This window comes from Hemiscyllium ocellatum, chromosome 34, assembly GCF_020745735.1.
Source record: "Hemiscyllium ocellatum isolate sHemOce1 chromosome 34, sHemOce1.pat.X.cur, whole genome shotgun sequence".
Lineage (NCBI taxonomy): Eukaryota > Metazoa > Chordata > Chondrichthyes > Orectolobiformes > Hemiscylliidae > Hemiscyllium > Hemiscyllium ocellatum.
Genome location: NC_083434.1, coordinates 17,952,591 through 17,976,722, shown reverse-complemented (window position 1 = coordinate 17,976,722; position 24,132 = coordinate 17,952,591). Strand labels below are relative to the sequence as shown.

General features: G+C 40.5%; 1 protein-coding gene across 1 annotated transcript in view; it reads right to left on the bottom strand.

Moving 5' to 3' along the window:
* LOC132832258 (oxysterol-binding protein-related protein 10-like) overlaps positions 1–24,132 on the bottom strand; it is a 240,495-nt gene that overhangs the window by 175,042 nt on the left and 41,321 nt on the right. Inside the window, exon 2 of the mRNA XM_060850094.1 lies at positions 10,442–10,617. Coding sequence (XP_060706077.1) covers positions 10,442–10,617 — 176 coding nt within the window. The remainder of the gene's footprint in view (positions 1–10,441; positions 10,618–24,132) is intronic.

The window sequence follows — 24,132 nt, the reverse complement described above, 5'->3', positions numbered from 1 at the left end:
GTTTGTGAGTGTCTGTGAGAGACAGTGTATGTGTGTGTGTGTGTGAGAGAGAGAGAGAGAGAGAGAGAGAGAGAGTAAAGTGGTCTAAGTCTGTGAGAGGATGCATGAGAGAGTGTGGGAGTGGCTGTGAGTGTGCGTACATGCGTGTGTGTATAGTGCAATGGTGGTCACCTGTAGCATGACATGAACCCAAGGTCCCGGTTCAGGCCTTCCCTACGGGTACGGAACTTAGGTATCAGCCTCCGCTCAGCCACTTTTTCCTGCTACCTGTCCCAAAGTCTGCCTTGGAGAATGGTCATTCGAAAGTCCGAGGTCGAATGCCCTGGACCACTGAAGTGTTCCCCAACTGGGAGGGAACACTCCTGTCTGTTGATTGCCGTGCGGTGCACATTCATCTGTTGCCATAGCTTTTGCTCGGTTTCCCCAATGTACCGTGCCTCAGAACATCCTTGCCTGCAATGTATAAGATAGACAACGTTGGCGGACTACCTGCCACATACATATGGGAAGTGGCCCCATGTGTAATGATGGTATCCATGTTCACGCTCTGACACATCTTGCAGCCCCTACTGTGCCGGGGTTGTATGGAGTTGTCCTGAAAGCCAGGCAGCTTGCTACGAACAATGATCTATTTGAGGTTTTGCGGTTGTTTAAAGGTGAGCAATGGAGGTGTGGGGTAGCTCTTGGCAAGGTGCTCATCCTCATTGATAATGTGTTGCAGGTCGCCAAGAACATGGCATAGTTTTTCAGTTCCTGGAAAGTACTGGACAACGAAGGGTACCCTGTCGGTTGCAACACATGTCTGTCTCCGGAGATGGTCATTATGGTTCCTTGCTGTGGCATGTCAGAACTGGCAGTCATGAGTTGAGCATTGTACCCCGTTCTTGAGGGCATCCCCGAGTACTTCCAGGTGCCCGTCACGTTCCTCCTCATCTGAACAGATCTGGTGTGCCCATAGGGCTTGACCATAGGGGATGGCTGTTTTAAATGCGTTTTGGGTGGAAGCTGGAGAAGTGTAGCATTGTGAGGTTATCTGTGGGTTTGCGGTAGGGTGTGCTGCTGAGGTGGCCATCCTTGATGGAGATGCATGTATCCAAGAATGAGACAGATAGTCGAGAGTAGTCCACAGTGAATTTGATGGTGGGATGAAACTTGTTGATATCGCTGTGTAGTTTTATCAGTGACTCCTTGCCATGGGTCCAGAGGAAGAAAATATCATCAATGTACCTGGTGTATAATGTTGGTTGGAGTTCCTGCGTAGAGAAGAAGTCTTGTTCGAACCTGTGCAAGAAGATGTTGGCATATTGGGGTGCAAATTTGGTCCCCACGGCTGTTCCATGTGTCTGGAAGAAGAACTGGTTGTCAAAGGTGAAGATGCTGCGATCAAGGATATAGCAAATGAGTTGCAGGACAGTGTTTGGAGATTGGCAGTTTTCAGAAGGCATTCAATGAAACACCATGTATTCTGTGACTTAAAGTAAAATAGAGGTGGTATGATAGCATGGATAGAGGACTGGCCTAGTAATAGAAGACAGAGTTGGGATAACGAGGACATTTTCATGAGAGCAATCTATATTTAAAGGAGTAGCACATAGTATTGAAGCTAGGAACAATAGCAATATATATCCATGTCTCTGATGAGGTAAGTGAAGATACTACAGCCAAGTTTGAGGGTAACTTAAAAAAAAGGATAGGGAGGCAAGTGGTGAGGGTGGCACAAACTGTCTGCAGAGTGATATACACAAGTAAAGTGAATTAGTAAAATGACAAATCCAATATAAGGTGGGAAAATTTGGCGGAAAGTATGGAAGATTATTATTTAAATGAAGAAAGATTGCAGAAAGCTACAGAAGAGGGATTTGTGAGTACTTGTTAATAAATCACAAAAAGCTAGTATCCATCGTCAGCAGATAATAGGAAAGACAAATGAAATGTTCCCCAAAAGAGAATGGAGTATAAAACTATACCATGCTAAAACTGTACAAGGCACTAGTCAGACCACAGTTGCAATACTGTGAACAGTCCTGGGCCTCTTATCCAGCACTAGAGACAGTTCAGTGAAGAATCACTATGTTGATATCAGGTATAATGGGATTCTGTTATAAGCACATTTAATTTTCTGTTCAATTGTGTTACGGACTAGGCCAAACCACTCAAAACATTCATTCAGTTATTAAGCACGTTGGGCTGTACTCAATGAAACACAGAAGAATAAGAAGTGACTTCATTGAATCATACAAGATTCTTGAGAACTCCACAGGATAAATGGGGAAATGTTGTTTTTCCATGTGGGGTAGTCTAGGATCAGAGGACATTATCTCAGAATAAGGGGATTGTGCATTTAAAACAAAGATGAGGAGCAACTTCTTCAGAGGGTAATGAATCTGTAGAATTCTTTACCACAGAAAACTGTTGAAGGTGGGTCATTAAGTATATTCAAGGCTGAGAATAGATAGATTTTTAATTAGTCAAGGAATCAAGGGATATTGGGAAAAAGCAGGAAAATGGAGATGGTTATCAGATCAGCCATGATCCCACTGAATGGCAGTGCAGACTCAAAGGGCTGAATATGACCTATTTGTGCTCCTACGTCTTTTGGTACAGACATTCATTCATTATTTTTGGCAAGCTGCATTATTAATTGAGAATTCTCCTTTTCTGGCTATATACAATTTTATCTAAAAGCTTTCAAGCACTTTACAATGAAAGGGCAGCATCTATTAGTGCCAACTAGTACATTGCTAAATTTCTGTAAACTAATCCCATTCAATGAAAATGCTCACAAGTATCAAACATTTTGTAATTTCAGTTATATATGACATTTAATTTTCTGTTTAACTGTGTTAGGGACTAGGCCAAACCACTCAAAACATTCTTAAGCGGGAACCCAGACCATAAATTTGCAATTTGTTTCAGTAAGAGAACAGTGAAAATTACCTGGATTAAGTTAGCAAGGTTGACTACCAGGTTTAAAACAGACAAAATATTTATTCACAAAATTACACAACTAAACACAAAGAACAGAATAAAGAACCCCTACAGAACTCAGTCTATCCAGACTAGACTTAATTATGCTGTTCCGAATATATACACACAGTCCCAGTAAGCAAAACGCCTTTAAACACAGTACAAAAAAAAGGTCAGATGCTTGCAAGTTGAAGTTAGAAGGACAGGACAGAATTTCCACACAGCTCACCGTTGAACTCCCAACCAGTTCTGGACCAAACTAAACTGCTCAGCTAGAGAGTTGACCACTGCCGTTTCAATTAACAGGTCACTTCTAAACAATGACCACTTTGGCCTGAAGTTTACACATAAACAAAAGGCCTTTCAAAATCCTTTTCATCTCTGTACCAAACCAGTCTGATCAGAGCCCGGACTGGTTTATTATCCCTCTGAAAACAAATCGAGGACAGCATCTAGGAGCAGCTTTTAGAAAACAAAGGACTAGTTTTATGACAACTGTAGCATTAAATCAATCTTTTTGCCACATCATAATCCTGATGTGCCTCCTGGGCATTTTTTTTTAAATCTGGACACGACATGATAGCTTAATTTATTTCTTTTCCAATGAATTAATCTGGAAGTATAGTTAATAAACTTCAGCACACAGATTGCAGTGAACTACTACTTTGCTTTTATGTAGGTTAATGCCAATGAATAAACATAAAAATAGATCACTAAATGCTAAGTCTAACAAGAGCACATAAATCAAAAATTAAGGCAATCTTAATACTTCAAAGTCAAATTTGACAAATCAAATTGCACTCTCAGTAGATGGGAAATGTTAGGAAGATAACCAAATACAGATAAATCATACACAGAAACGTGATTTTAAGTAATCTACACAAATTGGAGGTCAAAATAATAGTTCCAGTAGAGTAACAAAACAGGTAAAATTCTTAATTCCACATGCGATTTAGAGTTCTTTCATCATAAACGAAAAGTTAAATATAGCAATACCTCAATGTGCCCAATAATCTAAAGGCAATGCCAACAGATTTCATATGTTTAGCTGCTTTGAACTGCAAAAATTCAAATCACCTTTTTCAATTACAGGTGCTTGCATAATACAGCTCTGGAGACAAATAATTGTGAAGAAAAATTATACTGGACAACTTATTTCAGCTGTGATGTTTGACATCTCAACAAACAAAATCTCAGTTACCCTCCTAAAGCCAAAGAATAAACCAAGTTTCACCAGCTTAGATAGACTCTCAACACATATTAGGTGAAATAAAAACAGCATGTTATGTATAATGTACCCTGGGCAATTTATATTTCATTCCAGTTTATACATGTCATGGGAAACCATTAAATTATTAACGTTTCCACAGAGAAGGAGGCATTTCACCCAATTTTATCTGCATCCACTCTTTACTAAAGCAACCCAATCAATTATACTGACCCATGCTCTCTAACTTTTTTAAACCACTCCCAAGACCTAGCTATTATTCCCTCAAGTGCAATCACTTGCATTTCAAATCATTGACTGGAAAAGCATTTGCATATCATAATAATTTCTGGCACAAATTTCATTAAACAACTCTCCTTGCTTTCACTGAATACTGCATATTAATTGTTTCTCATCAACTCTCTCACAGGAGGAACATGCACCTCTCCATCAAATATTCATTGGAGCATTTGGAACCTTGTGGTTAACTGTCACAGCAAAATAGTCAGAAAATTTCAAGTTACTCTTGTTGTAGAATCTTCGAATGGGTACAGCACAGAGAATGGCTACTTCTTCGTACTATACTATGTGATTCAAGGTGTGCGACACACATTTATATTATTTAGTTCAGAGTTTAGATTTTTGAACTAGTGGCACATAGGTTTTCGTCATATGTATGATGGGATTTAGTGATCAACTTGTCAGTATTTCTGGAGCCATGTTTCATTTAAACCAGCAAGGAGACTAATGGGGATTTCTTTGCATTAGGAGTATTTTATCAAGGACAGAATATACATTGCGGCACAGTGGCTTGCTTTCATTTCAGAAGAACTATAATTTTTGTTTGCTTAGGGGAAAACCCACATCATGAAAAGCTTGTGTTTTTCGGTTTGTAGACATGCTGGTGGAAATTAGATATGTGAATCAGTTTCTCCAGAGCCAGAGGATAATTTAGAATAGCTCTCTCAATTTAAAGTATCTTAATTTGAAAGTTAAGACCTGAAGTATACAAGTCTCCACTTTTGGATGAAATGTATCCCAGACGATTAAACAAGGCAAGGGAGAAAACAACAGCGGCACTTGCAAAAAGTTTCAATTTTTCACTGGCCTTAGGAGACGACAGCCAAAGGGGTAAAGTTATTCAAGGAGGAAGCAAGGGATAAACCAGGAAACTACAAGCCAGTCAGTCTAACCTCAGTGGTGGCAAATCTATCAGAAACAATTCTGAAGCATAGAATGAATCTGCATTTGGAGAGACAGGGATTAATCAAGGAGAGTCAGCACAATGTTGTTAACTGAATTTTTTGAAGAGTAGATCAGAAGTGTAAATGAAGATAATGCTTTTGATATGGTCTACTTGGACTTCAGCAAAGCTTTAGATAAGGATATTAACAGAAAAGCCAAGAGCTAAAACCAAGAAAACTTCAGATTGGATTCACAACTGGCTTTGTGGCAGGAAGCAAGAGGGTGATGGTTGAAAGATGCTTATCCAACTGGAAGTCTGTGTCCAGTGAGGTCCCACAGGGATCAGTGTTGGGGCCCTTATGGTTTACAGTTTGCATAAATGATGTAGACTTGAACATAGGAGGTTAGATTAGTAAATTTACAGAAACTGGTGGTGCATAAATAGTTTGGAGGGTCGCTTTAGATTACAAAAGTATATATGGGCTGGTCAGATAGGCTGATCAGGAGCAAATGGAATTTAATTTTCATACGTGAGGTGATGCACTTGATAAGATCAACAAGGCAAAGAAGTACATGATGAATGGCAGGATCCTGGCAAGCACCACCTTGGTTTCACGTCCATTGATATTTCAACATAGCAGAACAAGTGGATAAAGTGGTTAAAGTGGCCTATGGGATACCTGCCTTTATCACTTGAGGCATAGAGTTAAGAACAAGGTGGTTATACTGGAATTATTTAAACATTGGAGAGATCACAGCTAAAGTTGTGTGCAGCTCTGAAATTCACATCACAGGAGATAAGTGATAGCACTGGAGATGGTGTAGATGAGATATGTTCAGACAGTATTTAGATGTGTACTTGCGGTACCAAGGCATCCATGGCTCTGGGCCACATGGTGAAAAATGGGATTAAAATAGTTGAGTGGTTGTTTTTGACTGGCACACATGTGATGGGCTGAAGGGTCTTTTTCTGTGCTGTAGATTTCTAGAACTCTGGAAAGTGTTTGATAAGAACCTTGAAAGCATTAATCCAAGTTGAGAGGGACTATGATCAGTTGAGTGACAAATCAAAGCCCACAAAGCTCAAAGCAGGGAGTTGAAAGTTGAAATTGTTAAGATAAACCTATAGATGCAAGGGAGAAGGGAACACATACTGACAGAGTACTGCAAAGTGATAGTCTTGGGATAGATGGGCTCTTTTGAATTAGCCACTGGGTTTCAAAATCTTTCGAACTGCCTTTGGTTTATTCTACTTTATCCGGAACAAAAAACGTCTGTCTCAGCTCTGCAGCATTGTATGCTTATTTTTCAATAAGGATCACCTCATGAAATAGATCATATTTTGGTTTCTATCAAGCCAGATTTCAGTCTGGGATCTGACTTGTCCAGTACCATCATAATCAGGGATTGTAACATCTGTAGAAGATCTTTGGTTTTAATAGCCTTTCTAATTCAGAAACTGCATACATATTCTAACCATTGCCTCAATCAAATCCATCAGTACAATTGCTTCTGTGATCTGGAACTTTGTTCTAGTTATCCTAATTTGCATTCTTAACAGGTCCTGATCAAGGGTTAAGACCAAAACCTCAACTCTCTTGCTTCTCAGATACTGCCTGACCTACTGTGCTTTTGTCAACACTGACTTCTCCAGCATCCACAGTCCTCACTATCTCCTTCTTTAAAAAGGATTGCACATTTTCACATAAATGATCTCTCTTGAATCTTACAGATTGTACCTATTAAACATTTACTCCCATATTGTATCAATACATACTCCTCTACACGAGATTATATTTGTCAAATGGGTATGCAATCTGCAAAATTGCCTGCATCCAAGTCATCCATTGTTCAACTCATATAATCTCTCAACACAAACATATGTTTCTAAATGCTCTGCCATTACATCCTTTATCCTAACATTTCCCCAAACACAGATGTTAAGTTAACTGACCAATAATTACCTGTTCTCTATCTCCCACCTTTTTTGAATACAAGTACAATGTTAGCAGGTTTTTTTTGTCCTGTGCTGAAGGCAACCCATTCCATGACAGACCTGGAATGTGAGGTAAGTCATAGACATGAAGGGAGGTATTCATGTAGCAAAATTATTGAACTCAAATGTTGAATCCCAAAGGCTGTAGTATACCAAAGCAGATGAGATGTCATTCTTCCAGCTGGCATTGGGTCTGGCTTGAACTCTGCAACAGGTCAGAGACAAATGTTGGCATGGGAACACAATGGTGCAGTGTGAAGAGGCCAACAATTGAAAGCTCAGGGTCATTTTTACAGACTGAAAGTAGGTGCCCCGTAAAGTGGTCATCCAGTCTGTGTTTCATCTCTCCATAGAGGAGAATATGTGAGAACGTAAACACCAAGGATCAGAGGGTCCAATAGTCCCTTAAGGTAGCAGGACAAGTAGATAAGATGGCCAAATGGCATATGGGATACTTGCCTTTATTAGCCAAGGCACAACAGCTTAAGAACAAGGAGGTCATGCCAGAATGAAACATTGGTTAGGCTACAGCAGTGAGAGAAATTCTGGACTCAGTATTACAGGAGAGATGTGATTGCATTTGAGGGAATGCAGAGGCTGAAGAGTTTTAGTTATGAAGAGAGTTTGGAGAACTTGGAGTTCTTTTCCTTGGACCAGAGGAAACGGAGGGTAGTGGAGAACGTGATTCATATGTATAAAATTAAGGAGGGCCACAGGTAGTGAAGACAAGAAAAAACTTTTCCCCTTGGTGGGGGCATCAATAACCAGGGGGCATAAATTTAAGGGACAGGAGATTTAGAGAGAATGAGGGGAAAACGTTTTCACCCATTCTTGAATTCACTGCCTATTACGGTGGTACAGGCAGAAATCTCAGACATTTAACTAATATTTAGTGTGCATTTGCAATGTCAATACATTCAATGTTATTGACCAAGTGCTGGATAATCGAATTAGAATAGTTAAGTGACTTTTTTTTTAAACTGGTCCAGACGTTTTAGGCCAAAAGGGTCTGTTTCTCTGTGCTGTAGATCTCTAGGTCACTTCTTAACTACTTCTTAAAAAAAATGTTTTGGCATCAACTAATTCCTGTGGCATAGAATTCCACAAGATCACACCACTCAGTGAAGAAATTTCTCTGCATCTCAGCCCTACATTTACCCTATCTATGCTGGTTAGAACTGCATAGGTTTCTGTAAAACATTCCCTCATTCTTCTAAACTCCACTGAACACAAGTCGTAAACAATCAGTCTCTCTGCCTACGTCAGTGCTGCCATGTCAGGAATCAGTCTGGTAAATCTTCTCTGAACTCCCTCCAGCCAGAACATCCATCTTCAGAGAAGACCACCAAAACTGCACAAACCCCAAAAAACAAACTACCAAACAGCTCCTGGGCCTGAGATTCCAGCTCCTCAGCTCCATGAATTAGCGACTTTTTTTTTGGCTGTTCCAGACGAAACCTGTAACTCTTCACTAATTGCTATTTATGGATGTTTGAAATGACCATGTGACCAATTAAAATATTCCAACAGGAAACCACCACTGTTCTTGGGCAAAATTAAATGTAGCAGCCAATGGAACATTTTGTGCCTTAAATGTCACAACTTCTGATTAATCCACTATCATTGCCCACAGCTAGTCAGAGCACATAGAGCCAAAAGGGAAAACTAATTTCATAACATTATAACTTAAAATGAAAAACCTTATTTCCCCAAATAAATTAAGTAATTCAGAACATAAAAAAAAGGCTCCAAACACTGATTCTTGCAATATTTCATTTAGAGTGATAGAGATATACAGCATGGAAGCAGACCCTTCAGGTCAGGCAGCATCCAAGCAGGAGAATCAACATTTCAGGCATAAGCCCTTCATCAGGAATGCTTGAAACGTTGATTCACTTGAGTGTATTTTCCCAGCAATACACTCTCGACTCCCATCTCCAGCACCTGCTATCCTCACTTTCTTCAAGTAGACCCTTCAGTCCAACTCGTCCATGCCAACCATTTATCCTAAATTAATCTAGTCTCACTTGCCAGCACATGGACCATAATCTCAAAATCCTTCCTATTTCTGTCCCATCCAGATGCCTTTTAAAAATGCTGTAATTGTACCACCCTCCACCACTTCCTCTGATAGCTCCTTCCGTACATGCACCACCCTCTGCATGAAAAGGTTTCCCCTTACACCCCTTTTAATTCTTGCCCTCTTACCTAAGTCTATGCCTTTAACTCTGGATTCCCCCTACCCAAGGAAAAGACCTTATCTTTTTACCCTATCCATGCCAGTCATGATTTTATAAACTTCCATGTGGTCACCCCTCAGCCTCTGGTGCTCCAGGAAAAACAGCCCCAGTCTATTCAGCCTCTCCCTATAGCTAAAATCCTCCAATCTTGGCAACATTCTTGTATATCTTTTCAAGTTTCACAACATCCTTCCTATAGAAGGGATATCAAAATTGCACACAATATCCCAAAAGTGGCCGAACCAATGTCATGAATTGCTGCAACATGTCTGCCCAATCCCTATACTCAATACTCTGACCAATTAAAAAAAGCATACTAAAACACCTTGTTCACTATCCTATCTGAGACTCCACTTGTCACAGCCTATCAAATTTAGAGTGCTTCATTTATCCCTACTCTATTTCCTGTCTGGTAGACAATCGTTTAGGCCATCAGATATGGGTATTTGACAGATGGTAATTTGTTTGTTGTACTCTTTCCCTAACAAGTGATTTATCTACAATGTGCAATTCCAAACCTGCTCCCATTCTTCCAGGATGCTCCATTAAAGGAGATTCAAGAAAATACATGTCCTTTTCTATCACGAGGACAAATTTGATCCAAGACGATACTATGGAATTCAAACCTATTACCTTCATGTTGGATACACAATGTGAACTGCTACGATTGCCTTCCAATATAACATAGGCAATTCTAATCAGGAATGAAGCCATTTTGACACAAAATTCAAGACAAATCTTATTTTGATCATCACTAAGTTGGCTTTGTAAAAATAGTGAATTTTCTCCTAATACCTTAACGCTTATGCAACATCTTTGTGAGTAAAAATGTAGTTGTTTCAGTACCTCTGAGTTTATACAGTTCACCACTGGCAGCTTGGACTACAAACATGTGGGAAACCTCATCACTGGGAGAGATCAATGCACCAGACAAATGTAGAACTCCTCGTGGCTTCTGACCTTTGCACTGTTCGTTTACAAAGTATTGCAGAACGCCCAACTCGCAATTCAGAACAAAATACCTGCATCATAAAAACATTTCATATTAGTGTACATCCACATCACTAACTACACTATTTCAAAGTACAAAACTACAAAAGAATTGTGTCAGACTTACTACCAGGCACCACGTAACCTGTAAAACTAAATTAAAATGTGATCGACTAATGAATTTTCAGTGAGGAATGTCATTCCTATGGTAGAGAACAATTAATATATGACTAATATTCTAAGAAAGCATGGTCAATGGATAACCAGACAGTTCAATTCTACACTTCAGTGAAATTGAAAAGTTCTAACATAGTTTGTTTGCAGCTCAGATACTTGCAAGATTACCTGATATAGCTTGTACCATTAAAGATTGCCTTGACACTCAGTCAAGGCTGCCATCTAAGGTTTACTTGGTCTCTGGTAGCACCAAACTGAATTTATGGGAGAACTTCATGATGCTTCACAAGAATAGCATCAGAAGCCGAGGGGTGACCTTGTAGAGGTTTATAAAATCATGATGGACATGGATAGGGTGAATACACAAGATCTTTTCCCTTGGGTGGGGGAGTCCAAAACTAGAGGGCGTAGTTTTAAGGTGAGAGGGGAAAGATTTAAAAAGGGACCTAAGGGGCAATTTTTTTCATGCAGAGGTAGTGAGCGTGTGGTGTGAGCTGCCAAAAGGAAGCAGTGGAGGCTTGTACAATTACAACATTTAAAACTTGGATTGGTATATGAATAGGAAGGGTTGAGAGATTTTTGGGTCAATTATTGGCAAATGGGACTAGATTTATTTAGGATATCCGGTCAGCATGAACGAGTTGAACTGAAGGATCTATTTCAATGCTGTACATCTCAATGACTCTAATATGATCTTCATCAAACTGGGCCTGAATAGATTCTAAGCTCGGACACTCAAATACATGGCAAGGTAAAACCAAATATAACGGAACTGTGCAATATAGTATATAAAGACTGAGGCATACATTTAATGTCATTTTATTTGCTCACTTCCAGCCAAGAATTCTAATTGCATTGAAGTTTTGTCCAACTAAGTCCACATAAAGCAAAACATTAATTTCCAGTAAATAATTTGAGTTTTGCTATTGTTTCTTCCGATTGTCTTTTTCAAAACAGATGCTATTTGCAAGAAAAACTAAGCACAAAGATTTGAGATCACTTTGCCAAAAACCATTAAATATAACAATTAAAAAGTATTGCAGGCAACAGTGAGAGTGGTACAACATAAGCCTTGTGGGAACAGTGTACAATTAGCATCAATAGAGTGATTGAGGGGTATTGGACAGAGATGGTGTACTTAGCCTGGTGGAGTGTTGAAGATCTTTTTCCTATAACCTCTGACCAGCCTAGCAAGATTTGTTGTCATGGCCTCCTCTACTAGCGGAGGGCAGTGTTGGTTGAAAAAGAGGCAGCCTTGTACCTGTGACATCCATCCAGCAGAACATTCAGGACCCAGCCCACAAAGCAATTTACCCCTCTGCTATATGAGGAATTGTACATGGCAGTACCAGCCTGACATCACTTAACAAGTGTACAATAGGATTTGAGATGGCAGTCACGAGGGGTGCCAATTAATTCCAAAATATCTGGGCATTGGCAAATTGTCCCAGGTGCAATGCATGATAAGAAGGGGTCAAATCTGACACAAAGCGTGCCATAAGGACTGGTAGGTAGATAAATGAGAAAATATTGCAAGATACGCCAAGAAAACACAAACTCATGAAACAATTCATGTCTAGCCAAAAATAAAAATACGATTCACTCTGTTAGGTTAGATTACCAAAGGTTGGCCAAATAAGTCATTTTAAAGGAGTGTGATAAATACAAGGAAAGTAGAGAGCAGAGAGGTGTAGGAGAAAAATTAGGCAACTGGAGGCACTGCCAAAAAAATGGGGAAGCAATTAAAGGTGGTGATATACAAGAGGTCAGAATTAGATGAATGCAGATTTTTTATAGGTTTGTGGAGCTGTCAGAAAGTACAAAGTTAGAACAGTGGAATCATGGAGAGATTTTAAATTAAGTATGAGAATTTGACCAGGAGCCAAATTAGATCAATAAGTACAGGAATTAAAAAAGGTAAACAGAACCTGGAGCATGTTAGGACAGAGTTTTAGATTACCTCAAGCTTAGAATTTGGAAGACAAACAAATAATGTGCTGGAATAGTCAAAGGCAGCAGTTGACAAAGACATGAGAGTTTTAACAATGAGTGAGGTCTGGAATGGATTAGTCAAGAAATGTTCACGAAGTGTCTCTTCTGTAATGTATGGTTTTAGATGGAAGTAATGATGCAAAAATGAGATTAGAAGGTCATCATGGATATCAAGATTGCAAATAGGCTGATTCAAACAGGTGACAGAGAATGGAATGGAATCAGTAACCAAGGTATGGAGTTAAGCAGACACCGAAGACAATGGCTTCAGTCTTAAAATTTAGTTAAGCAGTGTAATAATTTAACACCAGTACAGGGGTGCCAAAATATCTGAAAAGTAACACACTGCTTTCAGATGACAATGCAGAGGAACAGCATATCGATGAGAAATAGAAATAGACCAAGGATAGATCCTGGAAGCCACAGATAGAATGGGAAACAGCAGAAAAAAGGGATTGGAAATAATGTTCTGCCTACATTTAGGTAGATAAAGATGAAACCACATGATAACCGCTTCAGCCAGCAGGGTAGCAAGTAATGTTGGAAAGGCACAGTGTGATCAATCATGTAAAAGGCTGTAAAGAGGTCAAAAAGAATGCAGAAGGACGATTAGCTGGTGCTATTTCTCTCACGAACAACATTTTGGCACGTAGCAGGACAGAAAGTTAATTTAAGGGACTTGAACACAGTTCTGGAAAAGATATAAATGATTTTAGCAGTCACCACATTTTCAAGAACTTAAAATTGAAAAAGGAGTTTGAAGATGTGAGACTGACGGATGGATCAGAGTGGTTTTGAACAGGGGAGCGATAACAGGAGATAAAAACGGAGAGGAGGAGCTATTACCAATATTTCTCATGGGCAAGTGGATAAATTGCAGGAGGGATAAACTCAAACATTAAGAATTAGAAATAGACAGGGTTGACAATGTTCCGATGGAGTTCAGAAAAGGCATAAGGTTAAGTAGCAAGTGCATGGACCATGGTAGGTGATAACTTTTGAAGTATACAAGGATACAAGCCAAGTACTGGAAAATGGGATTAAAAATGCCCGTTTTTCACCAGCACATACTCAACAGGCCAAATGGCTTTTTCTTTGCTGCACACCTCTACAAATTACAAACTTAGAAAATAGCAAATGACTTGGTGGGGGGAGGGTTGTGTGTGGTACAATCTTGCTGAGTTTGCCATTTCTACCTTATACAACTGAAACAGTAAAAACGAGACAGCATTTCCCCAGGACTGAGGGTGCTACACAAACAGCAGGATAGCCTAGCTATACCATGGCAATAGCCACTTGATTGAGACGGCCTGTAGCTGACACTGCAAAGGAATCATCCAACTGAAATGATCAGTTCCCATTCAAAGCAGATAATGGCATCAGCCAGCAAAATCCATTGCTTTATCAGAAGTGCTCGTATGGAGGCTGTGTACATTACTCCATGACTATTGCTTTTGAGCTGTGGTTAAAAGGGGAGGAGGCAAATAAATGAAAAACTACACAGCACATTATTTTCACATTGCGTTGAAGCAATTGTTCGTAATATTTGTGGACATGTCATCATCATGGTAAAAATGGTGCATACGTTTTCATTATTTGTCAATCTTTTATTTGTAAATATTTTAGAGGCTGAGGTTAGCATCCATGGTACACATTAAAAGTGGGAAGACAGACATTTAGTGTAGTAGGTTGTTTACCAATTTCTGAATGAATAAACAACACAGGTTGGCGGGAAGCTATCGGAAGGCTAGGCTACAGAACAGAGGCAACTACAATAGTACTGAAGCACAGGGCACAGTAGCTGCAAAAAGAAAAGTTGCAATGATATCACAGGGAGGCTGTGGTAGGAAATTTGTACTAAATTTGAAAAGGAACCCAGAAAAGTAGTATCAATAAACTTAATTAACTCATTCTAAAAAATATTATAAATTAGTAAAGTATTTAAGTAGAAATGGCTGGACAGATGACGTGCTGAGCAGTACAACGGGGGAGCTGGCTGATCCCATTGCAAACTGGAGTGACCTCACCTGCAGCAAGTGTTGGTTGCTTGAACCTCAGCTGGTGCAGGAATTCAACCCATCCTGTTGGCATCACTCTGCATTGCAAACCAACCGTCTATCCATCTGAGCTCCTTCTCAATCTCTTCCCCAATCCTGAAACATGGTGATCCTCATTTAAACAACCATTAATTGTCTTATTCTATCAAGAGAGCAGCCCTATGGTCTAGTAGGACTTTAGCAATTTTATCTCCATATTGGTTGCCTCTTTCAAATTTCTAGGCTCTGAAACAGTTCTTATGGGTTGGAGGGTAGCTAATTTAATCCCACTAATTACAAAAAAAAGGTTGAGAGAAAATAGAAAATTATAAACTAGTTAGCTTGATATTGGCAGTAGGAAAATGTTAGTCATTAATCTAAGATTTAATAGCAGAGCACTTAAAAAAAATGACAATTGGACAAAATCAGCATTGAATTTAGAGAATTCATGCTTGAAAAATCTACTCAAATTTTGCTAGGATGTAACCAGTAGCATTAATAAGGGGGAGCCAGGGAATGTGGTTTACTTGGACTTTAAAAAGACTCTCAATATGATCCAATTTAAAAAGAGATTAGCCAGTAAAATTAAAGCATATGGTTTAGAGGGTATTATAACACCTGCATACACTGGCTGGCAGGCAGGAAACAGAATTAAGAATAAATGGGTAAGTTTCCAAGTGGCAGACAATAACTAGTTCTTAATATTTTAAAAACTCACTCTTGGTATATGGGCAACACTGGCTGGCCAGTGGTTTTTGCCCATATCTAGTTTCCCTTGTGGCAGTGGTGAACTCCCTCTTGAACCACTACCAATCATACGCTGTAGGTTCAGATTCAAACAGTGTGGTACTGGAAAAGCACAGCAGGTCAGGCAACATTACAGTAGGGTCAACGTTTCAGGCATAAGCCCTTCATTAGCAATGTCATGCTGATCTGCTGTGCTTTACCAGCACCACACATGTGTTGATTGACTATCCAGCGTCTGTAGTCTTCACTTTCTCTTATGTGCTGTAAGTTGACCCACAATGCCCTTGGGAAAATGTTCCAGGATTTTAACCCAACTGCAGTTAGGAAACAGCAATATATTGCTAAGTCCAGCTTGGAGGAGAACTTGCAGGGGCTGGGTTCTTATGTATCTGCTGCCCTTGCCCTTCCATATGGAAATGGTTGTCTGTTTGGAAGGTGCTGTCTCAGGATCAATGGTGAATTGCTGCAATGCATTTTGGAGATATTACATATTGCTGCTAGGTGTCTGTGGTGGAAGGAATGAATGATTCTGAATGTTGTGCCAATCATGTGACTGCTTTGTCCTAGATGGTGTTAAGATTCTGGAGTGTTGTTTGAGCTGCACTCATCCAGACAATTGTGAATATGCCATCACACTTCTCATTTGTGTCTTGCTGATGGCAGATAGATGCATATATCAAGTGTAATATTTTCAAGTTAGCAAGTGACACAAAGCAGGGTGGGAAAGAGAACCATGAATAGAATGCTAAGATGTTTCATTGCAACTTCGGCAAGTTAAACTAGTGGCCAAATGGATGGCAGATAAGTAAAATGGGGTTAATTCTAAGGTTATCCACTTTGGAAATAAAAACAAGACAGGATATCTGAAAGGAGTGGGAAAGGGGGGGTGCAATGAAACTTGGGTGTCATTGTACACCAGTTACTGAAAGTAAATACATAGGTAGAGCAAATGGGGAAGAATGCAAATGTTATGTTGACCTTCATAGTGAAAGAATTCCAGTAGAGTAGCAAGGATATCTTGCTGAAATTTTACAGGGCCTTGGTGAGACCAGACCTGAGAGTATGGTGCATTCTTTTGGTCTCCTTATCAGAGGATGTTCTGGTTTTGGAGGAAGTGCAACAAAGGTTTACCAGACGGAGTCCTCGCATAGAAGGAAAGGCATAATAGGTGAGACAATCAATTAAAACAATATCCACTGGAGTTTAGAAGAATGAGGGGGATCTCATAGAAACCTAATATTCTAACAAGACTTGACAAGGTAAAAGGAGGATGATTTTGATTTGATTTCTTATTGTCACACGTACCAAGACAGTGAAAAATATTGTATTTGCATGCTAACCGGACAAAACATACGATAAATAAGTATGTCAGGGTATCAGAACAGGATACACTGTTACAGCTCTAGTGGTGCAGAGAAATAACACCTCTAATATATGAAAGGTCCATTCATAATTCTGATAACAAAGGGGAAGAAACTGTTCTTAAATGCATTAGTACATGTTTTCAAACTCTTGTATCTTCGGCCCAATCCAGATAAGGGAGTCAGAACCAGTGGTCACCATTTAAAGATAGAGGTTTGGCCAATTTGGATCAAGATGAAGAAAAACTTCTTCACCCAGAGAGTGGTGAGCCTATGGAATTCATTGCTACAGGAAACAGTTCAGGCCAAAACTTGTAATGTTTTCAAAAAGTTAGATATAGTTCTTAATGCTAAAGGGATCAAAAGGGCAAACAAAAAGTGACAATAAGTGTGGAGTTCATAAACAACCATGATCATATTGAATGACGGAACAGCTTTGAAAGGCTACATGGCCGTCTGTTGTTCACATTTTTTATGTTTCTACAAAATTACCCATTTATTCCTATGACCTGCTTTTAGCTAATCCTTAAATACACACCAGTATGTTGAAGTTTACCTCTGTAAATGTTGTCAACTTCCTGTTATCAAAAACCTTCAAAACTCCAAGTATACTATGTCCACCAGCTCGCCTTTATTAATTCTGCTTCTAACATGCTCAAAAGGTTCCTAAAGGTTTGTCAGACGACTTTCCATTCATAAATTCATACTGTCTATGCTCAATTAGATTATTAGTTAAGTGTCTATTTATCACATCCGTTATATCAGATTCTAGCATTCTTCACTATTACTCATAGAAGTCAATAGGATGAATGGTCAGAGCGACAGATTTGTACAGCATGGAAACAGACCCTTCAGGTCAACTAGATATCCTAAATCCAAGAAACTATAGACTAACGAGCCTTACACTAGTGGTTGGGGAGCTATTGGCAAGAATTCTTAGGGATAGGATTTATGCACATCTGGAAAAGCATGGCTTAAGAAAGGATAGTCAGCATAACTTTGAACATGGCGGGTCATGTCTTACTAACTTGATTGAATTTTTTGAGGAGGTTAAAAAGATAATCGATGAGGGTAGAGCAGGTTATGTTGTCTTTATGGATTTTACTCAGGTTTTCAACAAGGTCCCTCATTGTAGGCTCATCCAGAAGATTAAGATGCGTGGGATCCACTGATTTGGCCACATGGATTCAGAATTAGCTTGCCCATAGATGACAGAGGGTAGTGTCTGAAGATTGTTTTTCAGGCCGGAGGTCTGTGGCTAGTGGTGCTCCGTAGAGATCTGTACTGGTACCTCTGCTGTTTGTGATAAGTGAGTGTAGGTGGGTAGGTTACTAAATTAGCAGCCAAAAAGATTGGTGGAGTTGTGGGTAATGTATAAGGTTGTCAAAAGATACAGAGGGATATAAATTAGTTGCAGATATGGACAGAGAAATGGCAGATGGAGTTTAATCTGGATAAGTGCAAGGTTCAGCACTTCGGAAGATCAAAGGCAGGATTCTAAACAGCCTTGGTGTATAGAGGGATCTTGGGGTTCAAGTCCATAGCCCCCTGAAAGTGGCCATGCAAGTCGATAGGGTAGTAAAGGCAGCTTATGGCATGCTTGTCTTTATTGGTCAGGGGACTGAATAGAAGAATCAGGATGTCACGTTGCAACTTTAGAAGACTTTGGTTCAGCCACACTTAACAGTACTGCGTTCAATTCTGATCGCTGCGTTACAAAGGAGGGTGTGGAGGCTTTGGAGAGTGTGCAGAAGAGGTTTACCAGGATGCTGCCTGGATTAAATTGTGTAATCTTTAACGAGAGGCGAGACAAATTTGGGTTATCTTCTCTGGAGCAGCGGAGTCCGAGGGAAGACTCGATAGAAGGTTATAAAATTATGAGATGCATAGTTAGGGTTGACTGACAGAATCTTTTTCCCAAGAGTTGAAATATCTGAAACTAGGAAGCATACATTTAAGGTGAGAGGGGAATGTTGAAAGGAGATATGAGAGGCAAGCTTTGATTCTGACACACACAGTGATGGGAATCTGGAAAGCCAAGGGTGGTGGTGGAGGCAGATGCGATAGAGGCATTTAAGAGATGTTTAGATAAACACACGAATACGTAAGGGATGGAAGGATATGGACCATGCAGAAGGGATTACCTTAAGTTTGGTGTCATGTTCAGCACAACATGTATTGAAGGATCCATTCCTCTGCTGTAAAGGTTATGTTCTATCTAGTCCCATTTGCCCCATATCTATCTAAATCCTTCCTATTCATAAACCCAGATGCCTTTTAAATCTTGTAATTGTACCAGCCTCCACCATTACTTCTGGCAGCTGATTCCATACACGGAAGAAGTTGCCCCTTAGGTCCCTTTTAAATCTTTCCCCTCTCACTCTAAATCTATGCCCTCTAGTTCTGGACTCAGTTCACCCCTCAGCCTCCAATGCTCCAAGGAAAACAGCCCCCGTCCATTCAACCTCTCCCTATCAAACCCTCCAACCCTGGCAACATTCTTTTAAATCTTTTCTGAACCTTTTCAAGTTTCTGAACCCTTCCTATAGCAGGGATACCAGAATTGAATGCAGTATTCCAAAAGTGTCCTAACCAATGTCCTGTAAGTCCACAATATGACCTCCTAACTCCTATATGCACTGACCAATAAAGGCAAGCATATCAAACACCATCTTCACTATTCTATCTACCTGCAAATCCACTTTCAAGGAACTATGAACCAGTACTCCAAAGTCTCTTTGTTCAGCAAAAATTCAGAGGACCTTACTATTAAGTGTATAAGTCCTATGGTGAGAAGGAAATAGGTAATACACTAAGTTGAAAACCATTACACACTGGTGTCAGGTGTTCAGAATAGTCACGGACATTTGTGGAGACAGACTCTCCCAAGGGCCAAAAAAATGAAATATAAGAAAGAGAAACCAAGTTCACTGGGGTATAAGTAGGCTGAAATGATTGGCCTTCTGGAACAGTCCTGTCAGTGAATTATGGCTTTGCTCCAAAGAGAACATTCCAATCTCCATCCAAAGTGAAATCCTTCATTCCTGGTGCCATTTTAGTAAATCTCAACATCATCTCAAAAGTGTTGACAGTTTTCAAAGAGTGGTATTGTGAAATATATGCCAGGTTCCAGCTGGGAATACCAGTGTTTTATCAATGTTTACTGGAACTTTCTTGGCTACATCCTTTTTAAAAGTGAAGCCTAAGATCTTATGTGCCTTCACAATTTACTCTTCAATTTATTTTGCGTGCTTTAAAGACTTGGTGCATGCAAGTCTCCAGTAAACTTGTCATTTAGTAAGTCATCACACTTTTGACCAGATTTCCAAAGCATGTGTCAAAGTGAGAGTTTCTGACTGTTTTTGAGTCCTAGGGTTTTCAACATGGAAACAGGCCCTTCAGCCCAACTTGTCCATGCCATCCAGTTTTCACAATTAAACTAGTCCCATTTGCCTGCAATTGGTCCATACCCCTCTATACCTCTTCTATCCATGTACCTGCCCAAATGTTTCTGAAAGTGATGAAAATTGTACTTGCCTCCAACACACCCTTGGCAGACCATTCAAGAAACTCACCATTCTGTGTGAAAAAATTGCCCCTCTGGACCCTTTCATATCTCTCCCCTCATTTTAAACCCATGCCCTCTAGTTTTAGATTTCCCTATCATGGGGGAAATCTGCTGACCACCTATCTTACCTATACCTCTCTCAGGTCATTCCTCAGTCTCCTACAATCCAGGGAAAAAATTCCCAACCCATTCAGCCTCTCCTTGCAATTCAAACCTGCCAGTCCAGGTAACGGCCTAGTAGATCTTTGCTGTAGTTTTTCCTGCTTAAGGATATCCTTTTTATAGAGCTCTAAATGTGGCCTTACCAAAATCTTCTACAGCTATAACAAGACATCCCAACTCCTATACTCAATACTCTGACCGATGAAAACAAGTATGGTGAAAGCGTTCTTCACCATTTGTCTACTTGTAACTCTAATTACTAGGGTCTATGTGCCTGTAACCCTAGATCTGTGTTCTTTAACACCCACTTTGGCCATGCAGGTCCAGCCCTAGTTTGACCTACCAAAATACAATACCTCACATTTATCTAAATAAGACATCATTTTGCATTCCTCAGTTGCTCAATTTGATCATTTTGCATTCCTCAGTTGCTCAATTCCTCAAGTTGATCAAGATCTCAATGTATTCGCAGATAACATTCTTCACGGTCCGCTTTCACCAATCTTGGCGTCATCTGGAAACTTACTAACCATAGCTTCTAAATTCTCATCCAAATTATTTATGTAAATTATAAACAAAAGTGGACCCAGTACCAATCCCTGTGGCTGATCAAAAATTTCCAGTCCGAAAAACAATCCTTTACCACTACCCTCTGTCTTCTACCTTCAAGCAAATTTTGTTTCCAATCGGCTAGCGCTCCTTGGATCCTGACAGATTTGACCTGATTCAAAACTACCTTGTAGTACATTGGCAAAGGCCTTGCTAAAATCCATGTAAACAATGTCTAGCATGCTTCCCTCCTCCACTTTCTTGGTCACCCCTTCAAAAAACTCAATCAAATTTGTGAAACAAGTTCCTGTGCACAAAGCCATGCTGACTATCCCAAATTAGTCCGTGCTTCTCAAATGCCTGTAGATCCTGTCTCTCAGAATGCCCTCTAACACCTTACCCACCACAGATATTAGGCTCACTGGTCTATAGTTCGAAGGCATTTCCCTGCATCCTCTCTTAAATAATGGCACAACTTTAGCCACCCTCCAATCTTCGGTCACTTGACGAATGGTTGTCGATGATACAAATATTTTCGCGAGGGACCCTATACTTTCCTTCCTAGCCTCCCACAAGTACTGGGATACACCATCAGGTCCCAGGGATTTATCTACCTTCATGCGTTTCTAAGGCTTCTAGCACCTCCTCTGCAGTAACGTGGACTCTCTTCAAGACATCACTATTTATTTCCCCAAGCTCCAAAGCATCCCAGCACCTTATCAATAGTAAATATTCATAATAAGTAATCACTTAGGATCTGACCCATCTCGTAGCTTCACACATAGATGACTTTGTTGATCTTTAAGGGCCCTTTTCTCTCCCTACTTACTCTTTTGCCCTTCATGTGCTTGTAGATTTTCTCTGGAATCTCCTTTACCTTATCTACCAAAGCCACCTTATGTACCCTTTAGCCCTCCTGATTTCTCTCAAGCGTACTTCCACATGCTCAATATTCAAGAGATTCACTTGAATCCAGCTGCCTACACATGTCAAGTGCCTCCTCCTTTTTCAAGATCAGGACCTCAGTAACTCTGGTCAAAGATTCCGTACTTCACTTCAGCCTTACCCTTCACTCTAACAGGAACACCACCAGCTCTGAACCCTCATTAACTCACTTTTGAAAGTCTCCCACTTAACAGTCTGCCCTTTGTCTGCAAAAAGCCTTCCCAATCAATTTTTGAACATTCTTGTCTCAAACCAAAATGGGCACTGCTCCAAGTTAGAACTTTGAGAGCAGACCTATCCTTTTTCATAGTTATTTTAAAACTAATGAAATTATGGTCACTAATCCAAATGTGCTCCTCAACTAACACTTCCATCACTTGCCTTGTCTTATTTCTCAGAGAAGGTCAAGTGTTGCCTCTTGTAGGGCATTTACATACTGCATGATAACTTCCTGAACACAAATTAATTTTTTCTCCATCCAAGCCCTTAACACTACGGCAGCCCCAGTTGATGTTAAGAATGTTAAAATCCACGACTATACAATGCTACTATTCTTGCAGCTATCTGTGATTTCTTTACATATTTTCTCCTCAACCTCCTGCTGACTATTGGGGTTCCTATCAATGCTATCAAAGTTATCTCCCCTTTTTATTGCTCAGTTCTACCCATTTAGACTCAAGAATGTCCTCTCTCAAAACCACTATGATGGTATCTATAATCAAAAACACAACTCCCCCTCTTCTCTTTGCCTCCCCTTCTATTATACTAGATTAGATTCCCTACAATATAGAAATATGCCCTTCAGCCCATCGAGTCCACAACGACCCTCCGAAGACTAACCCACCCAGACCCATTTCCCTCTGACTAATGCACCGATCACTATGGGCAATTTAACATAGCGAGTTCACGTAACCTGCACATCTTTGAACTGTGGGAGGAAACTGGAGCACCCTGAGGAAATCCACGCAGACACATGCAGAATGTGTGTGTGTGGAGTTTGCCAGAGGCTAGAATCAAACCTGGGTTCCCGGTGCTGTGAGGCAGCAGTGCTAACCACTGTGCCACCGTGCCACCCCAAAGCATCTTGCAAAGTATCTGGACCCCAGAACATTGAGCTGTCAGTCCCATCCTTCCCTGAGCTATGTTTCTGTAAAGGTATCATTGCCCGATTCCATGCACCCATCCACGTCCGGAGTTCATTTGCATATCTGTAAAGTCTCTTGCAATAAAATAAATGCAGTTTAACCCAGACTTTGCTTCCTGCTGTTCTCGGTATGCCCTGTCTTGTACTAGGATTACCAACACTTCCTTTACATTGTAACTTGTTCTCATTAATTTCTGTATTGTCCTCAGCATTCTTTTTAGTTTGCCTACAGCTTTGGATCCCACCCCCCTGCCAGATTAATTTAAACCCTTCTGAGTGGCTCTAGCAAATCTCCCCACCAGGATATTTGGTTCTCTCCAGCTGAGGTGAAACCTGTCCCTCTTGCACAGGTCATCCCAACCCCAAAAAAATCCCAATGATCCAGGAATCTGAACCCCTGCCCCCTCCACAAGCTCTCAAGCCACGCATTAGATTAGACTTACAGTGTGGAAACAGGCCCTTCGGCCCAACAAGTCCACACCGACCCGCCGAAGCGCAACCCACCCATACCCCTACATTTACCCCTTACCTAACACTACGGGCAATTTAGCTTGGCCAATTCACCTGACCCGCACATCTTTGGACTGTGGGAGGAAACCGGAGCACCCGGAGGAAACCCACGCAGACACGGGGAGAACGTGCAAACTCCACACAGTCAGTCGCCTGAGTCGGGAATTGAACCCGGGTCTACAGGCGCTGTGAGGCAGCAGTGCTAACCACTGTGCCACCATGCCGCCCATATAGATTAGATTACTTACAGTGTGGAAACAGACCCTTCGGCCCAACAAGTCCACACCGACCCGCCACCCACCCATACCCCTACATTTACCCCTTACCTAACACTACGGGCAGTTTAGCATGGCCAA